Genomic DNA, 26,982 nt, shown 5'->3' with positions numbered 1-26,982 from the left:
AGTAATGTATGCGTTACGCTCTGGCGTTAAGATTGAATTTTCTGTGTTCAGTATTTGGGAATTCGCTTCGCTTCGCTTTGCTTCGCTTCGAGTTTCGCCTCTGCGCTAGTATAAATTGACCCTATGTATCCCTAATATACAAGGTGTAACGAAACAAAGTAGATTTATAATTAATCTTCCTGTAGATTAATTTTAGCCTTACTTTCTGTCAGTTGAGTCTATCATCTGTTACAAAATAAAAATAAAAAAACAAGTCTGTAAACAGCCTTATCATACTGAAGTATTGCACCGAATTTTGTGCCGTATTACAAGAGTTGTTGGGGTCAATTCGCTTTCCATGTATTTTTGTAATAATAGGTGATACTAGTGAGTGCCAGGTGAAATTAGTGAACTAGTTCTGACATCCTAGGGCTGACGAACTCGTGACCTACTTAGAAATAAGCAATTACTAATACTTCGCGCATATTTGTGGGGGATTCATTAACATCAGACTTTTGCCTGAAAATATGTTATAAAAAAAATTACAAGTTTTTTTTCCAGACCGGCTAGGATTGCAATAGCCCTAAACTCAAGGACGGTAAAATTTATATATGTATTTTTTTATCTTTTATCAATATTCAAAAAGTGTGTGGGAAGAATAACGCATCCTAAATTGATAAATTATTGTGTTAAAAATAATTATCAACCACAACAAACAAAGTAGTAACTATGAGCACAGAATACAATATACAAGATGTTAGTGTAAACACTGTTATCCTTGAAACCATCAAATGAGCCCTTCAAAATGAACAACTTTTTCTATGAGAACAATACTGAGAACTAGAAAAAAAACCGTCTTCATATCCATACAAATTGCCGATCCGGGCATCCGTATGGGTATGTAGACGGCATTTTTTTTTTTTGAGTTCCCAGCATTGTTCTCATAGAAAAAGTTGTTCAATGTTCATTTTGACGGGCTCATTTGATGGTTTCAAGGATAACTTTGTTTACACTAACACACTGTATTAGTACAAGCCTACAAGGTATGGGTAGCATATCCTTTGGATGCAAACTAAGCCGTGAAAAAAACTAAAATATACAATCGATTGTATTCGATTGAAAACTATACAATCGATTGTATTCGATTGTAAGATTTTATATTACAATCGATTGTATAGTTTTCGCGCAAACCATAAGTCTTATGGTACTCAAAGTATCTCCATACCAAATTTTATCTATACGTGACATAATTATAAGAGAGGGTCAATTCTGCACATAGAATAATATTTAAAAAAAATAATACTTGGGACCTGATCTACAATCGATATAATGGGAGCCAAAAATGTAGTTTTCATAATTTTCATCTTTTTTTCTGTATATAATAATATGTCCGAGATAAACTCAAAAAGATTTACTTCAAATTTTGAATATTACTAAGGGGTCGGGTCAGCACATAGGCTACCTAGGGCAGGGCAAGTTCCATTTTTTTTAGTTTTTTACTCATTTCGTATCGAAAAAGTGTCTTCAACATAAGGAAAGCCCATAAAATTCCTTTGCCCTCGGCCGTACTTGGCTGCGCCCCCTCAATCCCCCCCCCCCCCCCCCTACCTCCTGGAAATGTTGCTTACATCAAAATGGTGTCGTGTCGTTAGTGTTGACTTTTAATTTTCCTTTTTAAGAACAAAGTTATTATTACAACCACAACTAAACATACACTTTTCGGCTCTGTCATTTGAATAATATACGGAGGACTTTTACGTCGGTCCGTACTTAGGGGGGGCTGCGCCCCCCAAACCCCCCCACCCCCCCTCCTGGGATGTCAGCTAACATCAAAATGATGTCGCGTCGTTAGTGTTGACTTTTAATTTTCCTTTTTAAGAACAAAGTTATTATTACAACCACAACTAAACATACACTTTTCGGCTCTGTCATTTCAATAATATGCGGGTGACTTTGCACTCGGCCCGTACTGGAGGGGGCTGCGCCCTCCCAAACTCAATCCCTGGGATTGTTGCTTACATCAAAATGGTGTAGCGTCGTTAGTGTTAAGTTTTAATTCTCCTTTGTAGGAATATAGTTATTATATTTTAAAAGTCAATTTATTCCAACCTAAACTAAACATACAGTTTACGAGTGACCTTTCATCAATATACAGGGGACTTTTCCGTCGGCAAAAAATTATCCATTTCCGTTATTATACTATGTTAATGCGGACGAAGTCGCGGGCAACAGCTATAATATTATAATAATACGTTTTAACGCGAGCGAAGCTGCGGGTAAAAGCTAGTGTTTCTTATATTACCTTTTAGTATTTTAGTATATTAGACCAAAACAGAGTATATTCTATCAACATAACCCAGCAAACAATAAATTTACTATAACTGATAGTTATTCTTTAACCCAAATTATGTAATATTTATACGTGGGAGAGCCATGCTTCGGCACGAATGGGACGGCTCGACCGGACAAATACCACGTTCTCACAGAAAACCGGCGTGAAACAGCGCTTGCGCTGTGTTTCGCCGAGTGAGTGAGTTTACCGGAGGCCCAATCCCCTACCCTATTCCCTTCCCTTCCTGTCCCTACCCTCCCCTACTAACCTATTCTCTCTTAAAAGGCCGGCAACGCACCTGCAGCTGTTCTGATGCTGCGAGTGTCCATGGGCGACGGAAGTTGCTTTGACCTGTTTGCTCGTTTGCCCCCTTATTTCATAAAAAAAAAATTAAGCTAATAACAAGCTTATCATATTACTCACCACTATAACTGGTATATCATTGCTAGTATCATTATTGATAGCGGTCGTCCTTAGCACATGCATCTTATATTCGTCTATTATAACTTGGTCCTTACAGGAACATCTTGTGTTGTTGACGTAATTTAGTTTAGCTTGCGGAGAATTATAGGGTGTATTCCCATATAGATAACCACCAGAATTGTCCTTCCCCCTTTTTGTATTGTTTGTGTGGTAGTAGTTTCTAAAAGAAAATCATAATCGTTTTTAATGCAGCAATTATTTATTACTAAGAAAAAAATATTTAATGCTATTTAATACTTTCTTAGAAGCACTTGTTTCGAATGTATGTTTATCATAAAGCTATATTTCTTGTTAAATATGAAAAATTTAAATAATAAATTATTGCAATCATGAGGATTTTTCTTGAAATAAAACAATGTGCAGTTGTAAAAACAATCACATCCTCCATTGAAGCTTTAAAGTTTTTTTTATTAATAATATTTTGAAAATAAACAGTATTTTCAACCAAACCTTTGATTGTGAAAAAACTAGACACAATAGAATTTCTACTGTCTCAGTCACCGGTGACCGTATGGGGCTTGATGAATTAAATCACATGTGCCATAACCTAGAACTTACCTATCATAGGACAAAGGCGCAGACAAGTGATAATTACAATAAGCATTGTCTGGTTCACTCGATGCCCGCTGTCTTCTCCGACCTTCAATTATTCTGCTTTCATAGTACGGTTTACTTTTGGGTTTCTTTAGTATCCCGTGTGGTGGGGATTTCGGTAGAGGATTGTTAAGTATTGATTTCAATGGCTGCTTTATTGACGAAACTTCCAACATTTCTTGATCTACCTTTTCCAGTAATTCCTCAACTTTTGGCAATCTATCGTCCACTTTTGTATTGGAAAGTGTCGTTATTAGTGGTCTAGTCGGACTTGCTCTATAATATTTTGATTTTCCTTGTTTGTACCTGAATAATAAGAAATTTAAATCAAAAAACACAAGGTTTCGTAGAATATTATTGGTAATATTTAATATACAAATGAGAAGATTTCATATTGTTTATTAGTATACAAACAACATGTAAAATGATTTGTACACTAATGTTGTTTCTTTTGTCCTTATATTATTAAGATATCTGGATTGTAAGTTAAGAGGATCATTCATTTAACCATTATAACCTCATCAAGTGTCCATATCTGATTACTTCTCAGATATTTTGCAAAGTTTATAGGTTATGAATGTTTTCTCTTACCCTGAATATCCATTGTCATTAGCCATTATGTAGGCGCCGTTTTCTGCTGAAGCACATTCGTGGTACCTGTCGAGGCACTCGTAACCGTTGGTGTAGCCTTTCGGTGGTGGTATACTGGGGCGTGTGCTCTCCAAGTAGCTGTGCAGGTCTCGACTGGCTTCCTCGTACGGCGACCGGTCTACGCCTTCGCTCCGACACCGCCGCCGGAGCACCCTCGCAGGCGCGCGCCTCGACCACTGCACCGAATCCAAGGAACCCGCGTCAAAACCGGCGTAGTTCGGACGCATGCTATCCATTTCCACGCTCAGTCGAGGCGCATCGTCGAAATTCCACATGGATGGACACGCGTAAGTTCACCGCACTAAAGATTTATCATAAAATAGTCATTGAGGATGATCCACGATTCCACGAAACGAGGAGGCCAGGCCACGGACAGGCACGACAGCTGACAGATCACTCCATTCAACATCACAAACCAAAACGATTACCGAATACCAACATCCCGCCAAAATTGAAAGATGAATACCCAGTTTATTACCTACTACTAGTTACACAAAAAGTATTTTCGGTGTTCCACGTTTGTCTTATCCCACATTCGTCGTGATTAATCCACTATAGAAACGACGAAATGAAATGGCGATCCAGCTCAAAATGTTGAATGAAGTTGAAAATCAAAAACGTGTGTATATTTTATCCTCTTGATAGGTAGGTAATGTTTGTATCTTTCACTTTTAATTTATTATATTTTACAAGTTACAACTGAAACTGATAAAATACCAAGTTTCATTTCAATCTAATAAACATTGAGTTCACACATACGGTATTGGTTAAAACTTGAATTTAATTTTTCCATCTTCCTGTGATGTGTATTGATATTGACTATGGAATCCATAGATGGAATCAGTATTCAGTGTGTTCATTCACCAATGACGATTGACAAAAACCTATTTTTATTGCTATGTTTTTAAAGAGACAGTGCGATGGCAAGAAAGAGAGTTCCGACAAATTGTGCGTAGTCTTTACTCTTTGGTTGAACGAACGTTATGACATGACCGGACGATTGACGAACGTAAACAACGGCCATAGCCCATAGAGAATGGCGGCTCTCGACATAATATGGCGGCTCTCGACATAGACATGGAGAATGTTGGGAGAATGGCGCTACTAACCCCGCGTTCCATTTAGCGTTAAAAACGATCAAAACGCTCAAAATAGGAGGCATTTTGAGCGTTTTGATCGTTTTAAACGCTAAATGGAACGCGGGGTAAGACCCAATTTCACCAACCTCTGTTTGTTAAATCCTAACAAGGCAATAGGCATTACTTAAGTGAACAACGAGTTAATAATATTCAATTCATAATATTCAATTCGTTCGTTCTTGTTATAAGGCGACGAAATTGCAATGTACAAGTTTAATACGACATGTTGGCTGCAATGTGTCATTTTCACCTTATTCGTATAATACGTCATCTGGTAGATAATGCGACCAAATTAAAATATTACTGATCGCATACATATTTTGTTACACTTAACACTACAATAGTCCTTTTTAATTTACCAGGTTAATAATTATGATCTGTCAAAGCTGAAAACATGAATCATGATACAAACTTTTATTTACTTATTTCGGATTGGTAATTTTGATACAAGTCAGTGTATTTGCAATGTCAAGGAAAATCTGAGGGCTGAATTTTTGACAAAATGAAAATAAATAATTATGCTTAACATGAAAAATAATAAATAATACGTAAGGATGTGGCGAAACATGGCGGCAGCCAGCAACACTCAAAAGTCAAAACAGATTCTTTTATTGATATTGGATATTGTCTTTAAAAAGTTGTTGTTTTGACTATTATAACGGCCTGTTATATATTTAACGGGCCTCCCTAGCAGGAATTAAAATTTAACACCGTGTTAGGTGATTTGACATGACATTAGCGTTTGGTGGAACGCACGATAGCTCTAACCATGCTCTAACAGGCCGTTAACTGATTTAACAAGCCGTTATTTATTTAACATTGCTTGATGAAACTGGGTCTAAAGCGGGGGAATTCACTACCGGGCTGCCCGTGGGCCGCCCGGTCTGGCACAAGTCTGCCGCTTGCCCCTATTGAACACACACAGAACAGGCAAGTCAGTCGAATAGATAGATAGAGGGCTGCAGCTCGGTCGTGGACTCATGGACTCAATCTTCTTTGTAACAAATGATAGATCAGCATCGGCATTGATTTCTTTGGATTTTTCAATAAGTTCGCTGTATTAGCGGCATTACGTAGATCGGTGTTCATGTAATCCTTGCTTTTAACTTTCTACAAACAAGGATACGACCGGTAAATGAAAATAAACGAATGTCAAAATTGTTTTTGTTCCTTCATTCCTAAGTTTAGTGTTTGTATTGCTTACAATAATATTTTAAGTGCACTCCAGTCGCTCTCCAAAGCGCAAATGACGACGGGCCGCCCGGCCCGTCGCGACCATTCATGTACAGACTTGCCCGTGCCCTCGCGGGAAAAATGCGATCTCGCGGGCAGGCTGCGGGCACGGGCCAACGGGCATGTCTGTGCCCGTACCTAGGAATTGACGAGCAGACATGCGACAGACCTGCCCGTAGCGGGCAGTCCGTCACGGGCAGGTCTGTAGATGAATGGTCGCGACGGGCGGCCCGTCGACATTCGCGCTTTGGAGAGCGACTGGAGTGCACTTAAAATATTATTTTGAAAAATATTATTGTAAGCAATACAAACACTAAACTTAGGAATGAAGGAACAAAAACAATTTTGACATTCGTTTATTTCCATTTACCGGTCGTATCCTTGTTTGTAGAAAGTTAAAAGCAAGGATTACATGAACACCGATCTACGTAATGCCGCTAATACAGCGAACTTATTGAAAAATCCAAAGAAATCAATGCCGATGCTGATCTATCATATTTTGTTACAAAGAAGATTGAGTCCATGAGTCCACGACCGAGCTGCAGCCCTCTATCTATCTAATCGGCTGACTTGCCTGTTCTGTGTGTGTTCAATAGGGGCAAGCGGCAGACTTGTGCCAGACCGGGCGGCCCGCGGGCAGCCCGGTAGTGAATTCCCGCTCTCGGGCGGCCCGTCGTCGTCATTTGCGCCTTGGAGAGCGACTGGAGTGCACTTAAAATTTTATTTTAAATCATATTATTGTAAACAATACAAACACTAAACTTAAGAAAAACCAACAAAAACAATTTTGAAATTCGTTTATTTCCATTTACCGGTCGCATCCTTGATTGTGGAAAGCAATGATATTCTATGTTACTAACGGTGGAAAGTGGCGGCATACAATTTTCTCGTGACACGTGAGCCATGTCATACGCCATAGAAGTAGATGACACGGCTACCGTGTCACCCGCCACGTTCAAAAAGGTTTATTGTTTTTCTTGGTTTTTACGTGTTTATTAAAACTGTTCCCATCTTTCGCCTTAACTCTGACGCTGATGGCAACTCCTAAATGGGGAGGCTTACGCCAAAAGAAGAAGAAGAAGAACAACAACATCGTAGTGTCATCCCTTTCAAATCAATCTCAGAAAAAAGGGATGACACCACGATGTTGCCACTTTTTAATTTCTTCACTATCTTGACGGACTATATGGTTCTGCGTGCACTAGAACGTCATTACATTATTTGAGAGGGGAATATCGGAGTATCCAAAATATATTATGTAGTAATTCAGCAATCAGTTGTTATAGTCAGGGCCCGATCTAAGGGGGGACGCGCCGGGCATTTGCCCAGAGCGGCAAAAATGAGGGGCGGCGAAATTGACTTATTCCTGTCTTCCAACCTAGCCATCCACCACTTAAGTTTGAGAATTTTACCAGCTAACCTACCTTAAGTTTGCTAGTGGAAATATTTAAGTATTTTACTTAAATGTTCCTCCCATTTCCCCCAACAAATGTTTTCTGTATATGTAAAGGGCGGCGAAAATGATCTTTGCTGGAGCGGCTAAATGGCTATATCGAGTCCTGGTTATAGTCCGTCAAGAAAGTGAAGAAATTAAAAAGTGGCAACATCGTAGTGTCATCCCTTTTTTCTTAGATTGATTTGAAAGGGATGACACTACGATGTTGCCACTTTTTAATTTCTTCACTTTCTTGACAGACTATACTTGTGGCTTGTGCACTGTTTCAGTTTCACCGAGGTTGCCTAAGGTTGTTCGCTGCGTTAAGCGTGCGCCCGGCGCGGCCACCCGCGAGGCGTGTTTGTCTCATGTCATCCCATAGAGCAGCGCTGCGTTGAGCGGGTCAGCCATCGCACGATTACTATGGCGAGCGCACGGCGCGGCCGCCGCGACGGGCACAGTACGCTCAACGCCGCGAACGCCCTAAATTGTGCACGGCCACGGTATAAGGGCGTTCGCTGCGTTGAGCGTGTGCCCGCCTGACCGTCGTGGGCGGCCGCGATGGTCACCTATTAGAATTTTAGATAAAGGTTCAAATTCAAATAAAACACTTTATATAAGAGAAACTGTTTGTTTTCTTTACACATTATAATTATTTCTACCTTAAACCTTGCAACTGACATACTTAAAATAATATACGAATCTTGACTCTCTTACTATTTTATCTATACTGTTTAATAAAAATTTATATTTGTGAGAATTATACACTTAAGAACGAATGCCTTAGCACAACACGCATTCTTCACTAGAAAATATCTTGGAATTTTTCGCCTACAAACTAAGTAATATAAAATATTACGCACAAGACGTATAGGTCTACCAGAATCTGATGTCAAATTTGACAGCAGATTTTCAAAAAATATCCTTGATCACATTTTAAACTTTCGCGTTGCATTATAATTAAACTTTTTAATCGGGACTTAACGCGTAGTAGCATTACTACTTAAATAAGTCGCGTTAAGTCCCGATTAAAAAGTTTAAATATCCTTGATCATTGGATAAATTTATATATTTGCATGTTTTACACACATAATCCGCTGCTATAAGGAAAAAAGGATCAAAATGTTTTATTCCAATTACCCCGGTATTGATAGAGTCAATTTACTTTCTCACTTTTTGCCATCATTACACAGATTCTGGTAGACCTTTAATATAAAATATTACATACAAGTATTATATTCTCCGGTCGTTTAGGAAAATAACGTCAAATTGGGATGCCAAGTCAATGTCCACCTTACATTCGTACATGCTGATCGCTACGCGTATGTACACTTTAGAATCCATTAATTTTAATGACATACCAATACATAAGCACAGCTTATTCATACGAGCGTACAAAATTAAAAAGATAAATTAATTACATCTGTCATTTCAAATGAATATGATTATATTATTTCTGTACATAAACAGATTCAATCAATAGAAATTGTGTCACCTTACATAAAAATCACTAACAAATGTTTTTATGTTGCATTAAGCTGTCCTTGATAAACGTGATATTCAAAGTTTAAAAAAATATACACTGCAACTGTCTTCACCGAAAACCGTTCAGTTGGCGAATACTGCTGTCGTTGCCATGATGTTTCTCGTTTTGATGAAAAAGGGCAAAGTTAGTCAACGGCCAACCACCATGTCGATCAAGTCTACAAAAAAAATGTTTTTATAAGCACTTTTTCCCTTCTACGTCGTAAGCTTTATTTATAATTTTACAATGACACAATAATAAAATATATAATGCAATACATAGTTCCTCCATTTGTCTATCAAATAATTCTTTCTGATAGTTCATATTGGAAGGAATACTATAGAAATTACATGAAAATTATTAATATCAAGAAAGCTTCGTAAAAAGTAAAATTCTTGAAAATTGTTCTTTCTCACTTGTTTTATTATATACTTGTTATATTATTAGGCCCGTATACATAGTCAGTACTTAAGATGCGACCCGGTCTCAAGACGCGATTCGGCTCTGCGATTAGTCCAAATTTTGACAGCCAACCAATCACAGAGCCTGAACCGTGTCTTGAGACCGAGATGCATCTTGAGTACTGACTATTTATACCGGCCTTAGTATCGTTTTAGAAAAGGTTTTTAGGATTCGTGCGTCTACTATCTACTGTCTTTATCTGTCACGCTTTTTAATATAATATGTCACACAAAGACGAGGAGATCTTGTATAGTTACAACTTACACACAGAATAAATACTTTTATTGGTTATGGGTCAAACGGCAGCACTCAGGGACATTTAATGATGAATAAACTTCAATTTAATGAAGAGTTTGACAGATAATGTATGCGGCTATGTCAAAATCTTCATTTAATTAGCGCGCCCCTTGACGATCAATTTTATTGTGCAATATCACGTATTGTGCAATGTTATTGGTCATCTAGGGGTCCTCTTCTTTAATTCAATATACCTTAGCTAGTGAGCAGCGCGATGTTAATCTCCTTGACCATCTTGACGCGGTGCAGCATCTTGGCGAGGGCGGCGCGGCTGAGCGGCTGCGTGGAGTACCACACGGGCGAGTCCGGCACGCACGACCGCTCCGGCTGCAGGTAGAACACGTCGTTGCGCGTGCGCACCGACTCCGGACTGGACAGAGAAGTGGCGTTAGTTAATAAGTCCTGAGCGTTTAGTCAAAATGCATTAAGTCAAATCTCTATAAAATAAGGGGGCAAACGAGCAAACAGGTCACATGATGGAAAGCAACGACCGTCACCCATGGACACTTGCAACATTAAGAGCTGCAGGAGCGTTGCCGGATTTTTAAGATACGACCTGCAAACCTCTTCTTGGAGGTTTGCAGGTCGTATAGGTCCAGAAATACTGCTGGTCAAAGTTTGTTACAGAGTTTTACAGTGCGCGGCAGAAGTGACGCGAAAAACTCACGGTGGAAGACTGCCACTCATCAAGGTGATGAGGATGGTATATTTTTCGCGTGGAACGATGGCTAAGAGTTGCAGGAAGTATTTTTGGCGTCTAAGCGCTCAGAACAAAATATGTGCTAAGACAAAACCGCTACATTTTTGGCATCTAACTTAGCTGTCGAAACTGGCGAATGCATTTTAAGTAGACAGTCTGTTACAGTAGTTCAAAACATCGTAAGGAAACCCATGATAGTTGGTTAGTCTTCGAACTAGCCTGACAATGTTCTGTCAATATCAAGCATTATCAAGCAACAAGTTTCATTTCGAAATATTTAATTTGGGGTATTCCGCATTACCCACACGTCGAAATTTATTGTCTAGAATGGTAGCTTAAGTTACAAAATTAGACAGTAACTTACACATACCATTTAGAAATATAGAACTCGTACAACTTCACTGGACATCTCAATGGATTCTCCTCGTTTTCTTGCTGTTCATACACTTTCTTCTTTCTTGAGTTTGCTTCTGTAAAAATAATAACAAAGTGTTTAAGTGTCATAGACCATAGGTGACATACAAGAAAACAGATCATCCTAAAATTAGCATATTATTTGAATGTCTTAAGGTGGCTTTCGGATCTTTACCGCGAGCGAACGCGACCGACGAAAATTCCAACGAAATGCCACTTTATGACATAGGCGATAGGTTTTATTTTACTCTACTTGCTAGCTTTTATGCCGCCGCCGGTGGCAGCGTGGGTAGCCACACAAATGTCAGTAAAAAAGGATACTTATAGTTTATGTCATATAGTAGCATTTTATTTGATTTTTTACCGGTCGCGGTCGCTCGCGGCAAAGATCCGAAAGCCACCTTAGCTGAATGAAATTTCCCCATCTTTACATCCTCTTTTATTTCCGTAAAGCTCTAAAGATTGACAAGAGATTTTTAATATTGTTTAATCAAAGTGTTAGCACTCAGATAAGTACATAAACTTACCTAAGGCCGATTGTGGTGGGTAGAAGCGTAGCAAAACATTTCTGGAACCAGGAATTTTGGCTTGGCCGGGTTGATTCGGATTCCTCTTCCAATGTTTCATTATATGCGAAAACGATAGCTGCATATGCTCCTCTACAGTCTGTAAATATATCATTTATATTTATAAACATACGAATACTGAAATTCCAGGTTAACCTAATAAAGGAAGTGTTTATTTTCGAGTGAATAAAAGGGTCCACAGTATGCTTGTGGAGCATGTTCAAACTCATACTGCTATATTTTATTCGATAGATTATTGTAAAATGTTTTATGTTGCATAGATAATTAGTGTATTTTAAAAGATATTATTTTTAAAATAAATAAGGGTTATGGCACTTAAAATACTGTTGAAAAATGTAGTATGTGCCTACATCAAAATCCTCATTTGTTGATTTTTGTGGGTTAACACATTGCTTATTTGCGTCCATATCGCATTACTGCATAAACGCAATAGAAAATATTCGTCCATGAGAGAATTTCTACGTGTTCCATGACAATGTGCGCCACTGATGCTCTGCAATTTTATAATTCAAATTAATCAATTGCATAGCTAGGGCATCACGTCACGAACTAGAAGAGTAATGGCCGATTTACACGGGTGACTAAAGCCGCACGATTTACGCCGCATGCGGCTAAAGTTGCAAGCCCCAAAGTCTTGCGGCCAATCGCCGCATGCGGCTGGTGACTAAAATCGACCGTGCAAACGCTCAGTCGCAAGCGATCGCTTGCTGCGAATACTACTGTCGACTGGTGACTTGCCGGGTGACTAAATTCGACCTGTTAGTCACCCATGTAAACGGGGTGGCGATTCGACTGGTGACTTGCCGGGTGACTAAAATCGACCCGTTAGTCACCCGTGTAAATCGACCATAAAGGTTCAATGTCGACATAATATTACGGATAGGGATGCCCTAAGCAATCCATGCCAGTGAGGCACTGGCATGGATTGCTTAGGGCATCAAGTAGTCTTAATCCACCACTGATTTTGTTTATGATACTCGCCACAAGATTAAAATGCTTAGTGTTGAAAAACATGAGGGTGGACAACAAAACGTGTGGCGAGTGCGCGCCGAGCTGTTTACTCTCCCATAGATGTTCTTCCTCCACGCGAGTCACAATGTATTCTGTAATATCGTATAGGTTATTAAACTTTGTATACAAAACTAATATCTTTACTAATTTTAATATTTACACAATTGATATTACAATATTTTGTCCTTGTCTATCAAGCTTCTTAAAAGGACATTATACAAGGTGTAACCAAAATAAGTGACAATACTTTAGGGTGTTTGCGTCATACAGTTCACTGTGAAAGTGGCAGCGCTGAAAGAGTAACTTTTTTAAAACTTTTGTATGGGAAAATTTATGACCCTGAGGCGCTCGCCCATACAACTCACAAAAAATGTTGCTCTTTCAGAGCTGCTACTTTCAGAATGAACTCTATTATCACTTACTTTTGTTACTCCCTGTATAATGTGTAACATATTATATTAGTAGGAAGGGAAAGTGTACTCTGTCCAAATAACCACAATAAAATGCCATTCACCACTTTCTGAAACAGGCCCTAAGTTAACTTAAAACGTTATTTCAAAGCAGGTAGTACTTACGTGAGTCATTATATAACACAGAGAACTTTCTTGCGACTTCGTCCAAGCAATCTGTAAACTTCTCGTAATATGGATCGGTGAAAATATTGTCTATCCTACCATTTTCGAACAAATATTGCTGAATACCTGTAAAAGTAAAACATATATATTATAGGAATTAGGCAGGAGCTCTGTAGCCCGGGCGCGCACTAGCGGCCAGGCCGCAGCGGTCAGGTCGCGGCGGCCATCGAAAGTATGGTGTAGCCGCTGGTCGCGTTGCAGCCAGGTGCGCGTGGTCTATGGCGGTTTCATACTAAGGTATCTATCTCGATGGCCGCCGCGGCTTGGCCGCCGCGGCTTGGCCGCTAGTGCGCGCCCGGGCTACCAAACAGGAAAACAAAAAGAAATATAAAAGGACTATCGCTACTTTGCGTCTTTCATTAGCTGGAGGCATTTATAATTTTAAGTTTAAACATCTTGCTTTCACAGGTTTGCGTTAAGGTAGCCTTTCGAAGCGAGCGTCTATAGCGTCAGTGACGCCGCGACAATGAAAATTTATGGTTTGGAGTCGAGCACAGCGACATTAACGCGTCTGTGACGTCACTTACCTACGCCAAATCATAATTTTTTACGGTCGCGGCGTCACTGACGCTATAGACGCTCGCTTCGAAAGGCTACCTTTAGTGCCGAAAAAGCAATGTTTTCAAGCGCGAGTGAAAGACACAACGTGTAATGGGCAGTTTTCATGCACACGTAATAAACGACTTACCTAAAACTAAGTAATATATTGTATCTGGTGCGTATTCACTGCCATTGGGTTTCCTGACTTCCTTCACGAACAAACACAGGGAGTAATTAAGCTCGTCCGCCGTCAGCTGCAGTATTTCCGACTTGAAAGGTTTCCTTCTGAGAGAGCTCTTCTCAATTTCGGCATTCTTCGTCATTACCCACTGTTTCCATGCGTTCACTCCAAAAGTGTACTGAAACATACAATGTCATTACTAATTTATAGTAAAACTAGCTATTTGAACGAGCTTTGCTTGGTATTCGATAAAACGATAAAAAAAAATTTATTCCTAGCTAGATCGATTTATCGCCCCCGTAACCCCCTATATACTAAATTTCATGAAAATTGTTGGAGCCGATTCCGAGATTCCAATTATATATGTATATATATATATACAAGAATTGCTTGGTTAAAGATATAAGATAAGATAAGATATTGTGACAGACTCGATAGCGATCGGCTTCAGAAATATGAGATTGTATTGTAGATCTCTAAGGCCCGTATAAATAGTCAGTACTTAAGATGCGACCCGGTCTCAAGACGCGGTTCCTTTCTGTGATTGGTCCAAATTTTGACTGCCAACCAATCACAGAGCCTGAACCGTGTCTTGAGACCGAGATGCGTCTTGAGTACTGACTATTTATACCGGCCTAAATTTGAATTTTCGGTATATCGGTCGGTCACGAATAGCAATTAGGCTAGCTGCGCCTACTACTACTAAACGCCAGACTTTATGGGAGGAATTTAATGTCCCCTGTGACTCTCCTTCTTGGACCGCGCATATATAAGACGAATATATACGAAAGAGACACGTTACCTTGAGGCACATATTAGCGTCGGGCTTCTCTGCGGGTTCGCGCGGCGGCTCCGGCTGCGGGGGCGGCGGGTCGCGACGCCGTTTGGACTGGCGCGAAGGCCGGGGCGGCGGCGCGGGCGCGCGCTTCCGTGCCGCCGCCGCCGCCGCGCCCGAGCTCGCACGCAGCGCCGCCACAGCGCGCTGCTGTTCTAGCACCATGAGGTGGTGTTGATGCATGCCCTCGCCTTCCAGACCTGAAACGACCAATTATGGAAGTCCCCCATTCGCAAAGTAAATAAACTACTAAAAGTCTATCTTGAGCGTTTCGTTTATTGAACCAAAAATTCGCAATTTAAATCCATACTAATATTATAAATGCGAAAGTGTGTCTGTCCGTTCGTCTGTCTTTACAGACAGACAGAGAAGTGACCTTCTTCACGCCCAAACCACTGAGCCGATTTTGCTGCAAATGCTACAATTAGGTATGGAGATACTGCGAGTCCCGGAAAAGGACAATGTAGCAATCCATGTCCATATCCATACTAATATGACAAATGCGAAAATGTGTCCGTCTGCATGTCTGTCTGGGTCAAGGACATAGGAACCTTTTATCCAGGAAAAATGTACGGTTCCCGAGCGTTAAACGAACTTTAGCATGATATATTAAGTTTCGTTTTCTCCTTATTACAGTTTTGTTTGAATTCTCTCAAGTCAATAATTTTATTTTTTTTACCTGGCATACCAGGGTGGGAGCTGGGTGTAATAGTGTTAGCAGTCATAGCTGACTCCAAGTCGACCGGCTGGTCCTCATATTCCGTGGCCATTTTGAGAGCCATTTGTAACATGTCCTCGCCAAACGCGTTGTTCCCGTCCATCGCGGCAACGGGACTGAATGTCTCTTCTGTAAAAAAAAAACACTGACTGCTGTACTCAGAGACATTTATTTATGATTAACCTTCAATTTAATTAAGAGTTTGACAGATAATGTATAGGGCTTATGCCAAAATTTTGAATTAATTACATTTAAGTAATTAATGTTCGACACTGAGTGCGGCGGTAAATCTGTTATATTAAAAAACGCAAAAATATTTATTTACTGAAGTTTTTACCGATATTTATTCCGTTTCGAAAACTTTCAAAATGAACAGACTTCTGATAGTAAAAAACTTTTTATATGGCATAATATTTTCAAACTTGAAATAATAATTTTTAAGTTGGATAGCTGATGCCATAGAGAGTTGCTTAATTCCGGATGCGAATTATTTACCCCGTTCCCTTGTATAGTTTATGTATATCATTGATGTTTTGCTTTCATTTTTAACCCCCGACAAAAAAGAGGGGTGTTATAAGTTTGACGTGTCTGTCTGTCTGTCTATCTGTCTGTCTGTTTGTCTGTGTGTGTATCTGTCCATGGCATCATAGCATCTAAACGGGTGGACCGATTTTGATCCAGTTTTTTTTTTGTTTGAAAGCTGACATGATCGAGAGTGTTCTTAGCTATCATTTATCATCATCAACCTGCTCAGTGCTGGACAATCAGGGGTTATCTGGTTCATGAAAGGCCGTTAGCAACTTGTAGTCGTTTGATGGGTTTTATATTTCATTCTAGTTCGTGACATTTGTGAATATACAATATATTAATGGAAAGTTGACCTGGTGCTGCAGCATCACCTGGTAATCAATAGGATATTCAACTCCTCGCCAACTTAGAGCAGAGGTTTCGTGTTTGGGCTCATTTTAATTGCGACAAGCACCAGGAGACGACCAAATATCGAACGAAATAATAAAAGGATGTTTGGAATCAATAATCAAATTCACTACAAACTTGTTTAACGAAATCTTAGAAAAGGAGGAGATACCAGAACAATGGTCAAAATCCTCTATTGTACTGCTGCACAAGAAAGGAGACAAGGATCAAATAAACAATTATAGACCAGTGAGCTTAATACTTAACTTGTACAAAATAGTTTTCAAAGTAATTCTAAACAGAATAAGCAACACATTAGAAGAGAACCAACCGAAAGAACAGGCCGGTTTCAGAAGAGACTTCTCTACACTAGATCATATACACACAATAAGACAAGTGGTACAAAAGTATAATGAGTATAACAAAATATATTACTTGGCTTTTATTGACTATAACAAGGCATTTGACTCCATAAAACATAAATATATATGGGAAGCTTTGAAAAATCAGGGTGTCCCGAGAAAATATAGAGGTCATAAGAAAAATTTATAAAAATGCCATAGCTAAGATACAAACAGAAAGAGTAGGAAACGAATTCAGAATTGAAAAAGGAGTAAGACAGGGAGACCCACTATCGCCTAAGCTCTTCTCGGCCGTGCTGGAACAGGTATTTAGGAAGTTAGACTGGGATAAGTATGGAATAAATATAAATGGAGAAAAACTTAACCATTTAAGATTTGCAGATGATTTAATTATTATTGAAGAAACACCTGAAAATCTACAAATTATGATTCAGCAGCTAGCAAACGAGAGCGAAATAGTGGGTCTTTCAATGAATACAGAAATAACTAAATTGATGACCAATGGAGAACAAAAGGAAATAAAGGTAAATAACAACACAATAGCATATGTAAACGCTAATGTAGATGTTTGATTTCACATAACATGGATCATTCACAGCGAACCGAATCGAGATAATCAGCGACTTGGCGGTTGTAGTTTGTAGTTTACTTGGCGGTCCCCCGACACACCGTGACAACAATTATGGACTAAAACATTACTTTACACAAGTTAGGAATTATTTGAACTTAAAGGCAGTAAATATTATTTCATTACTTTTTAAAGTTGTTTGGCGGGGTTTTTTTTAAATTTCTTAATTTGATTTTATATGTGTATGTAACTGTGATTGTGTACATTAAAGTATATTTCATTTATTCATCGTATAATAGCAGGTAGATCTCACCATTATCATCATCGGTGTCAGAATCGCTCTGATCTTTCTTCTTGTCTCCAGCGACCATCTCAGCCATCATCAGCAGTTCCGCCTCGAACGGATCCGTCGGCATCTTATCGTGGATCTTATTAATCTCCTTCATGATACCCTTCGCAGAGTTCCGCGTAGTGGGTATAAACACCGGGGTAGGGACGGGTATAGGTATAGGCACCGGGATGGGTAACGGCATGGACCACATTGCACATGGTACGGGGACATAGATGGGTACCGGAATGGGGATCAACACCTTTCTCTCTAAACTCGAATCCGTTTGGCACTCCTTCGTACAGGGATGAGGTCTACAAGCAACCCCTTTGGAAACCATCATGGGTTTGGACATGGTCGCTTTGTTGGCAACCTCCCGGGGCGGGAGTGTTTTGACGATGACGTGGTTGTAGATCTTGGGGGGAGGGGGCGGGGGTGGTGTGGGGGGTTTGGGGGGCGGTGGCGGCGTAGGGGGCGCGGCCGGCGGCTCGGGCTCCACGTGGCGTTTGGACTTCATGCGTGTAGGGGCCGGCTGGAGCGGGGGCGGCGCCGCTAGCGACTGCACGCTCGAGATCACCGGCAGGCCGCTTGTTCGCGTTTCGCGCTGGGATTTCGCTGCTGGACAAACGTGAATCGTTTAGCAAAATATACACTGATATATTAAAAAAGCAGATAACTTTAACAATATTTATGTGTTTATTTGTCACTCCAGTGCTACGAATAATAAAAGCCAAGAAAACGTAACTCCCATTCTTCAACCATTTTGAATTTGGTTCCATTTCACACACTAAAATATGACAATAGCTACGAAACACTAACACTCAAAACGAAATAATGCCGTTGACAATAATCAATTTGTCACTTCTATAAATACACAAAATTGTGTACCAATTACTGAATACATGCATAAAGTATGAATGTATTCAGGTCTCATTTTGTAGACTCGCAGAACAAATTTTTGACACAGTTACTCTTCTTTAGTTTTTATTATTCGTAGCTCCAGTGCCTTTATTTTTTAATTTCAGCTAATTGCTTGTATGCGTACGGGAAGACTAACACGGAAATATTCTCACATAAGGGAAACATTTTAATATTTCTACCGAGGGATCAATTCTCATATTCCGAATTTTTCAATCTCAGGTTGTCTAGTCCTCATGCTAGCCCGCACAGTCCTCATGCTCAAATGAGACAGCCTGAGATCAAAACGACTTCAAGGTATGAGCATCGAGTCCCTAGCCTTGATACAATTTTTGTGCACAGCAGTCAGCAGCCTTTCCCAAAGTGGGCGATACGCGGGACGCTCCCTTGTGGGCGCTAAAGGGGACCCAGAAAAAAAAATGGGGGCGTTGTGTAGAGACTGACGGGGTTATTTCTATTTTCATTTCATCCGGACGCATTTTAAATTTAAACAAAGGGGGCGCTAAAACATAAGTTTATTCTCAAAGTGGGTAGTAGACAAAATATTTTTAGGAACCCCTGGACTACAGCTGTAATCCCCCCTGGACTACCTTCCTAAACGTATTTTGTCTATAATAATATTTTGTCTGTAATAGTAAGTACAGCTATACTTACTATTAGCTTTCGAGTATGTGCGTCGTGGTGCACCTGTCGGCACCGCCTTGGGTTGGTCAACCGCCTCGCCGACCGACACCGAACCCTTCGAGTATTGACTCTGTACACATTTTATAATCATTGAATATAAGAATGTGGTGAACATGAGGTTTTACAGTAATAATAATAAAAGCTCATAAATTCTACCATCTCAATTGCATGGACTATATTTAAAATGATATTGACTCCGTTGCGCCAAAACTCGGTTATCGCGGGAACCGTACATTTTTCCGAGATAAAAGTATCATATATCCTTTTCCGAACCTCAAATTGTCTCCATACCAAGGTAACAGACAGACCTACAGATAGACACTTCCGCATTTGTCATATTAGTATGGATTGCTACATTAAAAAAATATGTAATAAATCATTTACCGGGATGGAATTAGTTTAGTGACATAGACCATAAAAATTACTAACCTGAAAAGACATGACGCACTGGTACGTGCAGAAATTGCGTACCGTCGCATCCGACATCGTCAAGTGATATTGTGCTAGGGCTATTCTCTTACACATGTCACATTTGGTCCTGCAAACAAAAATACATTAAAGGTCCACTTATCGGTATCGGATGCACGCAACGGAGTTTGCCTATACTAAACTATGTTTGTGTTGTGGACGCATGTATGTATGAGTTTATATAGAAGGCAAACTAAAATCCGTTGCATGCAATGCGTCCGATGCTGATAGGTGGACGCTTAGCTTAGTTGTAGTTGCTATAGCTCATGCAATTTCGGTCCACTCAACTATTTAAGTCGCGCCGATTTGCTCTCGTTTTCACTGTTAAACGACAGGAGTGAAATAGCAATATTTTTGGGCGCGAAAAAGATCAAGTTACTACACGTTTTTTTTCTACCTTCTTAGCCGGACTGTATCACGTTACTTGATATTGAACATGAATCCAAATCTTTTGCAACTTATTACAAAAGAAACATAATATGATGATGATGTTTTTTTATTATTCAAATTTTTTACGAGGCTTAAAATGCACTTGGCATCTATGCCAGCCTCATAGTATTATTCAAAATTATTAAAAATTAAACTATGCGACCCCTCATTGACAATAAATAAAATATTATTAAAGTGCGGGCCTCTTGCGAAAGAGGCGACGCCAAAATAATATTAATTTGCCCCCCAAACAAATTTCCTGAAAACAACTGGCTTCTGAGACCATGATTTAGTCCACAATCCACCAACAAATGCATTAAGTCTTCTGTAACCCTACAGTGAATACAATGAGGGGACTCTGATGATGATTCATAATTTTTTTTTTGATGATGATTAATAATAAAAATAATACCCTCCTTTGTTTTGCGTCATCGAGTTATAACATGACTTACAAATAACATGTCATTGATATGTTATTTATAAGTCATGATACAAAAACAAAATAAAATTACCTTCTCGAAGATACAGCATTGATAGAGACTTGATATAGATTCAAACAGTTCAGAGAACACATCAAAATCACTTGGCCGTTACTTTGCAACCTTCGTATCATATCAAAGTTGTACTTCTTCACTTTACACCAGTTACACGGTACAATATGTCGTGTGTTGCTAATGTAGATGTTCATACACGATTTAGAACAGAAGCAGTTGGCAGCTGAGTTGTCGTATATTGTAAAATTCTTCGATAATGTTCTCTCAAAATACTTCTTGCACCATTTGCATTGATCTGAAAATGAATGTGTAATAAATATTTCCATCTGTGTATAAATTATATTAAAGTAATCCCCTGTGGCCTTATTGGTAATAAGAGTTAATACTGTGGAGGATGTAAACAGACATTATAGTTATACCATGTTTTGTTCTTGCCTAGGAGCCAAATATCTAATGTATCAAGACAAGAACAAAACTTTGTATGGGCGTAACATCTGTGTACACAGTGGTTTTTTAATAGTAATTAAGTTAATAATAAAACAAGAATAATGTCACTTTAATGTGGCATTATAAATCACTAACAAACTTACCTGGTAAAATGTTGTTGACAAATTTAAAGGCTGCAAAACATGGGTCCGAACACAATCTCTGACAAATATTTTCGGACACCTCTACTTCGATAGTAGTAGCTTTCTCCAAGGAGCATACGGCACAGTTGGCCCAAACAGGTTGGGGCACAGGGTTCTTGCTCATCTGATCAAACTTCTCCATGCAAAGTTGGGAGCAGAAGTCTTTAAACTGGCCTTTATCTCCCACCGGGGCCAAGAATCCTTGCGGCCCCACAGATATATCTCGCTGACAGTAGCAACAAATCTTCAACCCCTTTTTGAACTCCTCCAGACAGCCGGAATTACAAAACTGACGGATATCGTAACCAAATCTCACGCAGTACTTCCCTAAGCTAGTATGTTGAACTAAATTCTTGCAATTGGCACACTTGGAACCGATCTTGTTCTGATACCTCCCCAAGCATACTTCGTTACAGAAGTCCATTGTTTCCCAGGTGATGAGTTTATCTTCGCTATCTAGTACTAGCTTACAGTCGACGCAAGTACGTAAGAATGTTCGCTCCCTTTCTTCTCGAGCGCTTTTTACCATAGCGGGTGTTTTCGCTTTAACCTTATACGCTTCGTCTAAATATTTATCGGTCGCATTGCTTATTACTTTTAATTTTAAAAGAGGTACAGTCGGCTTCGGTACTACGACTGGCACCTCCTTTTGCTGTGGTTGCATTCTTGACAGCCTTTTCTTTTTGGGATAGTATCTTCCGTTTTCCTTAATGTTCAACATCTTTAAACAAGGCTGATCGCATATCTTCAACTGCACACCGAATCTACTGAGAGCGTATATGCAATCCTTGATTTCATTGCACACAAAACATTCACCCATGACTGGTTCTCTTTCGTCGACAGTGATTCTCCTCCTCTTATATGTATACTTTGCTTTCTCATCTGCCATCATGCTGAACAAGCATTCCTCTGAGCAGTAGTATGTATCAACGGAATCATAATTGTAATAAAAGTAGCAGGTTTTCTTCTCTTCACACTCAGAGCATGTTAAGCTTTTGGGAAGTATTTCTTCGATCATGTATTTCTTGCTGACGACGACATACTGACCGGGATGTTCCGTTTGGAATGCAATCAAGCAGTTTAGGGAACAGAGATAATTTGTTTCCTCCTCCTTGGTACAGAAGCGGTACTGACACTGCACATCCATCTGGCACTTGTAACATTTGCCCTCGCATGGTGTAATTTGCCTGATAGTACTCGGCTCTGTGTCCTCAACCTCTGTAGTTTCCTCATTTTCTCTGTCTGCAAAGTTATTGTCATGTAGTTGGCTATTAAAAAGACATCATAAACTTAAGGGATAAAACTTTGGGAATTCTAAACACATTACCTCCTCCATTTTCTTGCGATGTCCCCTCATTCAAGTTTTCAGTAGTCTCTGAAACAACCGCATCATCATTTGGAGTCTCCTCTGTTGGAGTTTCAGTAACTTCAGCTTCATTTTCAGTTTTGGGCACTTCGGGGGGTGCAGCAGCTGCTGATTCTGTAGACAAATACTTCTCATGTAGAGGAAACTACATAGCTACATATAGGGACCAACATTATTCATAACTTCTAAAATCAAAACATTGACGAAATTTCAAAATCTTTCGTACTTAAAAAAATGTGGCTTCACAAAGAACTGCTTAAAAATTGTTAATTTGCAAGAATTCATAAATATAAGATACTAGATGACGCCCGCAACTACGTTGCGCCAAAACTCGTTTATCGCGCGGAAACCGTACAATTTTTCCCGAAATCCCGAAACCCGAAAAAGTATCCTATTTCAACTCAAAGTATCTCCATACCACATTTCAGCAAAATCTGTTCAGCTGATTGGGCATGAAGAGGTTACAGACACACTTTCGCATTTATAATATTAAGGGCCTGTTTCACCAGTTCCTGTTAAGTGCCGGATAGTCTATCCTCAACTTAACTTGACAGATAAAGTATGGAGAATCTGCCAAATAAGTTGTGGATAGCCTCTCCGGCACATTATCGGGAAGTGGTGAAACAGGCCCCTAAGTGTAGTATGGACAAGAGCTATTTACGTGATGAAGGTGATAAGAGTGTACCAGTAACTAGTAAAACAGAATTATCATACCCTCTTCTCTCTTCCGTTTTTCGGCCAGCACTTTCTCGGCAGCTACCCTGTCTGCCTCACTGATCTCTCGTTCTGTGTCCGGCAAGAGGCACACCTCCTCATCAGCTCCGGGTTCCTCCACCAGCTCCTCAACTGCCACAGCACCATCCTCTTCTGTAAACATTTTCAGTTATATAGTGTGTCACTTATCACTTTAGCAAAAAGACTTCTTGGTAAATTCTCACTTTTAGTTTGTCACTCTTGTTGCAACATTTGCTTCAAATTATTTAAAAAAATGTAATATCCATTAAATTTTAGCATTTTGTTGATGTTTTGAAGCCCCACTTAAAAAAAAAAACCTCATACTGATCAATAAGATCTCGCTCTAGTATGGATTATTGCTGTTTTGTCAAAATATCCTGCATTAATGCTAAGAAAAGCCATATACTTTAAGACTCACAAATAGACCTAAGTAATAAAGTAAAATGAAGTCAAAATTTATACCAGGTGGTGGCTCATCATCCTCGTGAACATCACCATCATCATCGTTAATATTCACTGTTGCTGCGGAAGCCTCTTGAGGCTCCTTGTCAGTCTGTTCCGATAAATCTTTCAGAAGTGCGTCAAATGGATCTGAGGCCTAAAACAAAAGATAATATAAATAAAAGTATAAGCCACACAAAAAGATCTATTTCACATAATTTTTTAAATTTTTTAAAGAACTAAAATAAAATATATTAGGAATTTTTTAACACACACGCATTTTTATTATTAGGAGTTAATGCATACATAATATTCATCCGTGACATGAATGAAATACCTGAGTATGATCCTCCTGTGATTCGTCCAACACATGTGGTGCTGTTTCAAACACGGGATTTCCATCTTCCTTCTTTTCTTCAGATGCTTCATCTTCTATTTCTTCTTTTTTTTCTTCTGTAAGAGGCTCCGGAACCAGTTGTGTGTCTGACGGCCTCTCCGGTTCAGTTTCTCCGTCTTGGTCAGTCTCCTCTTTAGGATCAATTTTGCTTTCTAAATGTTCCTCTGTGAAAAGACAATTTTTAAATTCAATTGCAAGAATTTTACTGATTGTAAATATTTCAAACAACAGAGAAAAACCTGTCTGTGCCTGCAAGAGGCACATAAACAAAATTGAATTTAAAACCGTAAATGACAAACACTTTCCACATTATCAAGAATTTCTAATTTAAAGTGCAACTAAAGTATATTGTTACAATTTAGTTACCTACACAAAACATTACATTTCAAAACTATCCTATATTGTGTCTCAGATCTAATTAACATAAAGTATTAATAATAACAACTTTTATCAAAATCAGTGGGGCTAAAATGGTAACATTTAGCAATTCCTCTCAATCAATTCAGCAAATGAATTGTCAAAACTGTCAAACTGACAAATGTCAAATTAGTACGAATTACTAGACATGAATTGCAAGCAGACTTGCATTTTGCGATTTAAGAAAAATGAATCATGTTATGATTCAATATATGATTCTCCAAAGCGACCATTTTAGCTCCGCTGTTCATCACTTCAGTGTAAACTGTAAAGAATAATATACAGACAGACACATGTGAATTTGAAATATTGGTATGGATTATGGCTTGCCACTTACTAATAATAAACTAAAAAATCTAATTACTTTTGTATTTATCATTATAGACATTTACAATTTTGCAAGAAGCATTAAAAATCAATGTTTATAGCAGAAACTTAATAATGTACTGATAAAATATAAATAATTGTAATGGTTTTTGTATGACACGTCATGAAAGGACTGGGAAGTAGGGTTGCCAGGCGTCCAGATAAAGCCGGACACAGTCAGGCTTTTCGCTCGCGTGTCCAGCCAATATTAAAGGGAGCCGGCTTTTGTAGAGCCAAGAATCTATAACTTTATATAAAAATCCTACAAATTTTAGACGGTTGACAAACACCTAATGAGATGTAAAATTGTAGAGCTATTAGATGTTAAATTGTTTTAAGAAAAGTTAAAACAGAAAATCTGTACACGCTACCGAACGTATTGCTATACTAAAAGTTTAGATTCCAAGTACTCGATAGCAAGGTTTCAGCTTTTTTATACTAATATCTAGCTGACTGTTTTGTCCGGCTTTTTGGTCTAGCAACCTGGCAACCCTACTGGGAAGTAATAATTTTACCAGCTCTGTGATTTGCCGCTTCAACGGCTGTGTCAGTGGACTCACCATTGTTTGCTGTAGATTCATCCACTTTTCCTGTGTCATCTTTTTCATCATGATCTAAATGATTCTCTAATTCACTAGATGTGGCTGGTTCAACACTCTCACTAACAGTTACTTCTGATTTATCACTACTTTCATTATTCTCACTAATTTCAATATATTTACTACTCTCAAGATTTTCAGCACTTTTGGACTTTTCATCCCCTTTACTCTGATCGCAGGGTTCACTGTTTTCACCTTCAACAGTTTCTGTGTTCTCAATGGGACCAGCTTCTTCTTTTGAGTCTTGTTTTTCCTCAGGAACCTCTGGGACTTCTTTTTCGTCCATTTTGAAGTCCAAGGTATACACTATTGGTCACTAATCACACATCTGAAAAAAAAATCGGTCGCGATTTATAATGGGACCCGGCACTATTTTGTAGGTTATAAAACAAAGCGATAATGAGTTTTCGATTGGAAATAGGAAAGAAAGAGGTTAAGATTCACCATTTTTTACGAGAAGCTTAGATCCACATATACCTTGCGGCGAAATATTTACTTTGCAACGAACATAGCAAATGCATTTGACGCTAAAAGCTCCAAATGCTCCAATGCAATCATATCCCGCGCTTATTTCTTTATAGGTAAAAAAAAATGTTATCAGCCTCTTTCATTTCAGTTTCTTATTTACAATTTGGGGGGCTTATATTTGCTTATTTTATAGATATTGAAAAGGATTTTCTCTAAACAATTTTTACGGTAAGTATAAAATTTCTTTGTAAGCGAGAGGTTCAACGTAAGGTCAAAGCGAAAGAAGTTTACCATAATTCTTGAGGGTTCAATGCATAATTAGTTGTAATTTTTTTTGCAAGACCACTCAAAGCTTGAAATATACTAAATAATACTTACAAACATTATTTTCCGAATTCTTTATTTATAAGCCACAACAAACGACCACCATTTTGGAATAAACTCTGTGCGCGGCTACGGATGTATAAACTAAAAATATCAAGTGAGGAACTTAATTACATTTTTCATTGTATAAAAATGAAATTCATTTCAGAACATTAAAAATAATATGTTAAAAATATAATCAGTAGCTGGAATAATTTTGTTCAAGAATCAAGATAGATTAAACGGGCAAAAAAATAATTTAATTTTTAAAATTTTTTTAGCTA

At 38.8% G+C, this 26,982-nt stretch overlaps 2 protein-coding genes across 13 annotated transcripts in view; both read right to left on the bottom strand.

Annotated features, from left to right (window-relative positions):
- The window catches only part of LOC121735749 (tubulin polyglutamylase TTLL4-like), a 41,581-nt gene extending 36,698 nt beyond the window's left edge, over nt 1-4,883 (bottom strand). For 5 of the 8 annotated variants that reach the window (XM_042126670.1, XM_042126667.1, XM_042126669.1 and 2 more), the window contains exons 1-3: nt 3,980-4,882; nt 3,353-3,694; nt 2,735-2,954 (exon numbers count right to left, since the gene is read on the bottom strand). In XM_042126670.1, the coding sequence (XP_041982604.1) occupies nt 2,735-2,954; nt 3,353-3,694; nt 3,980-4,314 (897 nt within the window). In that variant the 5' untranslated portion in view covers nt 4,315-4,882. Of the gene's footprint in view, nt 1-2,734; nt 2,955-3,352; nt 3,695-3,979 lie in introns of all 8 variants that reach the window. The other 3 variants (XM_042126671.1, XM_042126672.1, XM_042126668.1) reach the window with 2 other exon arrangements.
- Nucleotides 4,884-9,030: 4,147 nt separating this feature from the next.
- LOC121735864 (zinc finger MYM-type protein 3) lies at nt 9,031-26,933 on the bottom strand. 5 transcript variants are annotated; one of them, XM_042126829.1, is made up of 20 exons: nt 26,714-26,933; nt 25,784-26,195; nt 24,426-24,649; nt 24,110-24,245; nt 23,627-23,779; nt 22,874-23,026; nt 21,508-22,788; nt 20,936-21,212; nt 19,956-20,064; nt 19,497-19,596; nt 17,910-18,542; nt 15,713-15,880; nt 15,001-15,233; nt 14,166-14,376; nt 13,418-13,543; nt 12,813-12,934; nt 11,772-11,910; nt 11,201-11,300; nt 10,325-10,500; nt 9,031-9,549 (listed from the first exon to the last, which is right to left on the bottom strand). In XM_042126829.1, the coding sequence occupies exons 2-19, from the start codon at nt 26,151-26,153 to the stop codon at nt 10,326-10,328; spliced, it is 4,710 nt and encodes a 1,569-aa protein (XP_041982763.1). In that variant the 5' UTR covers nt 26,154-26,195; nt 26,714-26,933; the 3' UTR covers nt 9,031-9,549; nt 10,325. The 5 variants fall into 5 exon arrangements, with proteins under 5 accessions (XP_041982763.1, XP_041982765.1, XP_041982766.1 ...); XM_042126831.1 differs by having other exon boundaries at nt 17,910-18,539; XM_042126832.1 differs by having other exon boundaries at nt 22,877-23,026.
- Between the last annotated feature and the right edge of the window lie 49 nt (nt 26,934-26,982).

This window comes from Aricia agestis, chromosome 18, assembly GCF_905147365.1.
Source record: "Aricia agestis chromosome 18, ilAriAges1.1, whole genome shotgun sequence".
Lineage (NCBI taxonomy): Eukaryota > Metazoa > Arthropoda > Insecta > Lepidoptera > Lycaenidae > Aricia > Aricia agestis.
The sequence above is the reverse complement of the archived record's forward strand: the minus strand, read 5'-3'. Positions and strand labels throughout refer to the sequence as shown.

Bases quoted from the DNA above. Each gene is read 5' to 3' on its own strand.
- LOC121735864 (XM_042126829.1), bottom strand. From the start codon at position 26,153: ATGGACGAAAAAGAAGTCCCAGAGGTTCCTGAGGAAAAACAAGACTCA. The intron at 13,544-14,165 runs GTAAGTCGTTTA...TTACTTTTACAG, and splicing joins AATATATTACTTAGTTTTAG to GTATTCAGCAATATTTGTTC. The intron at 11,911-12,812 runs GCGAGTATCATA...ATATATTTACAG, and splicing joins CTAAGCATTTTAATCTTGTG to ACTGTAGAGGAGCATATGCA.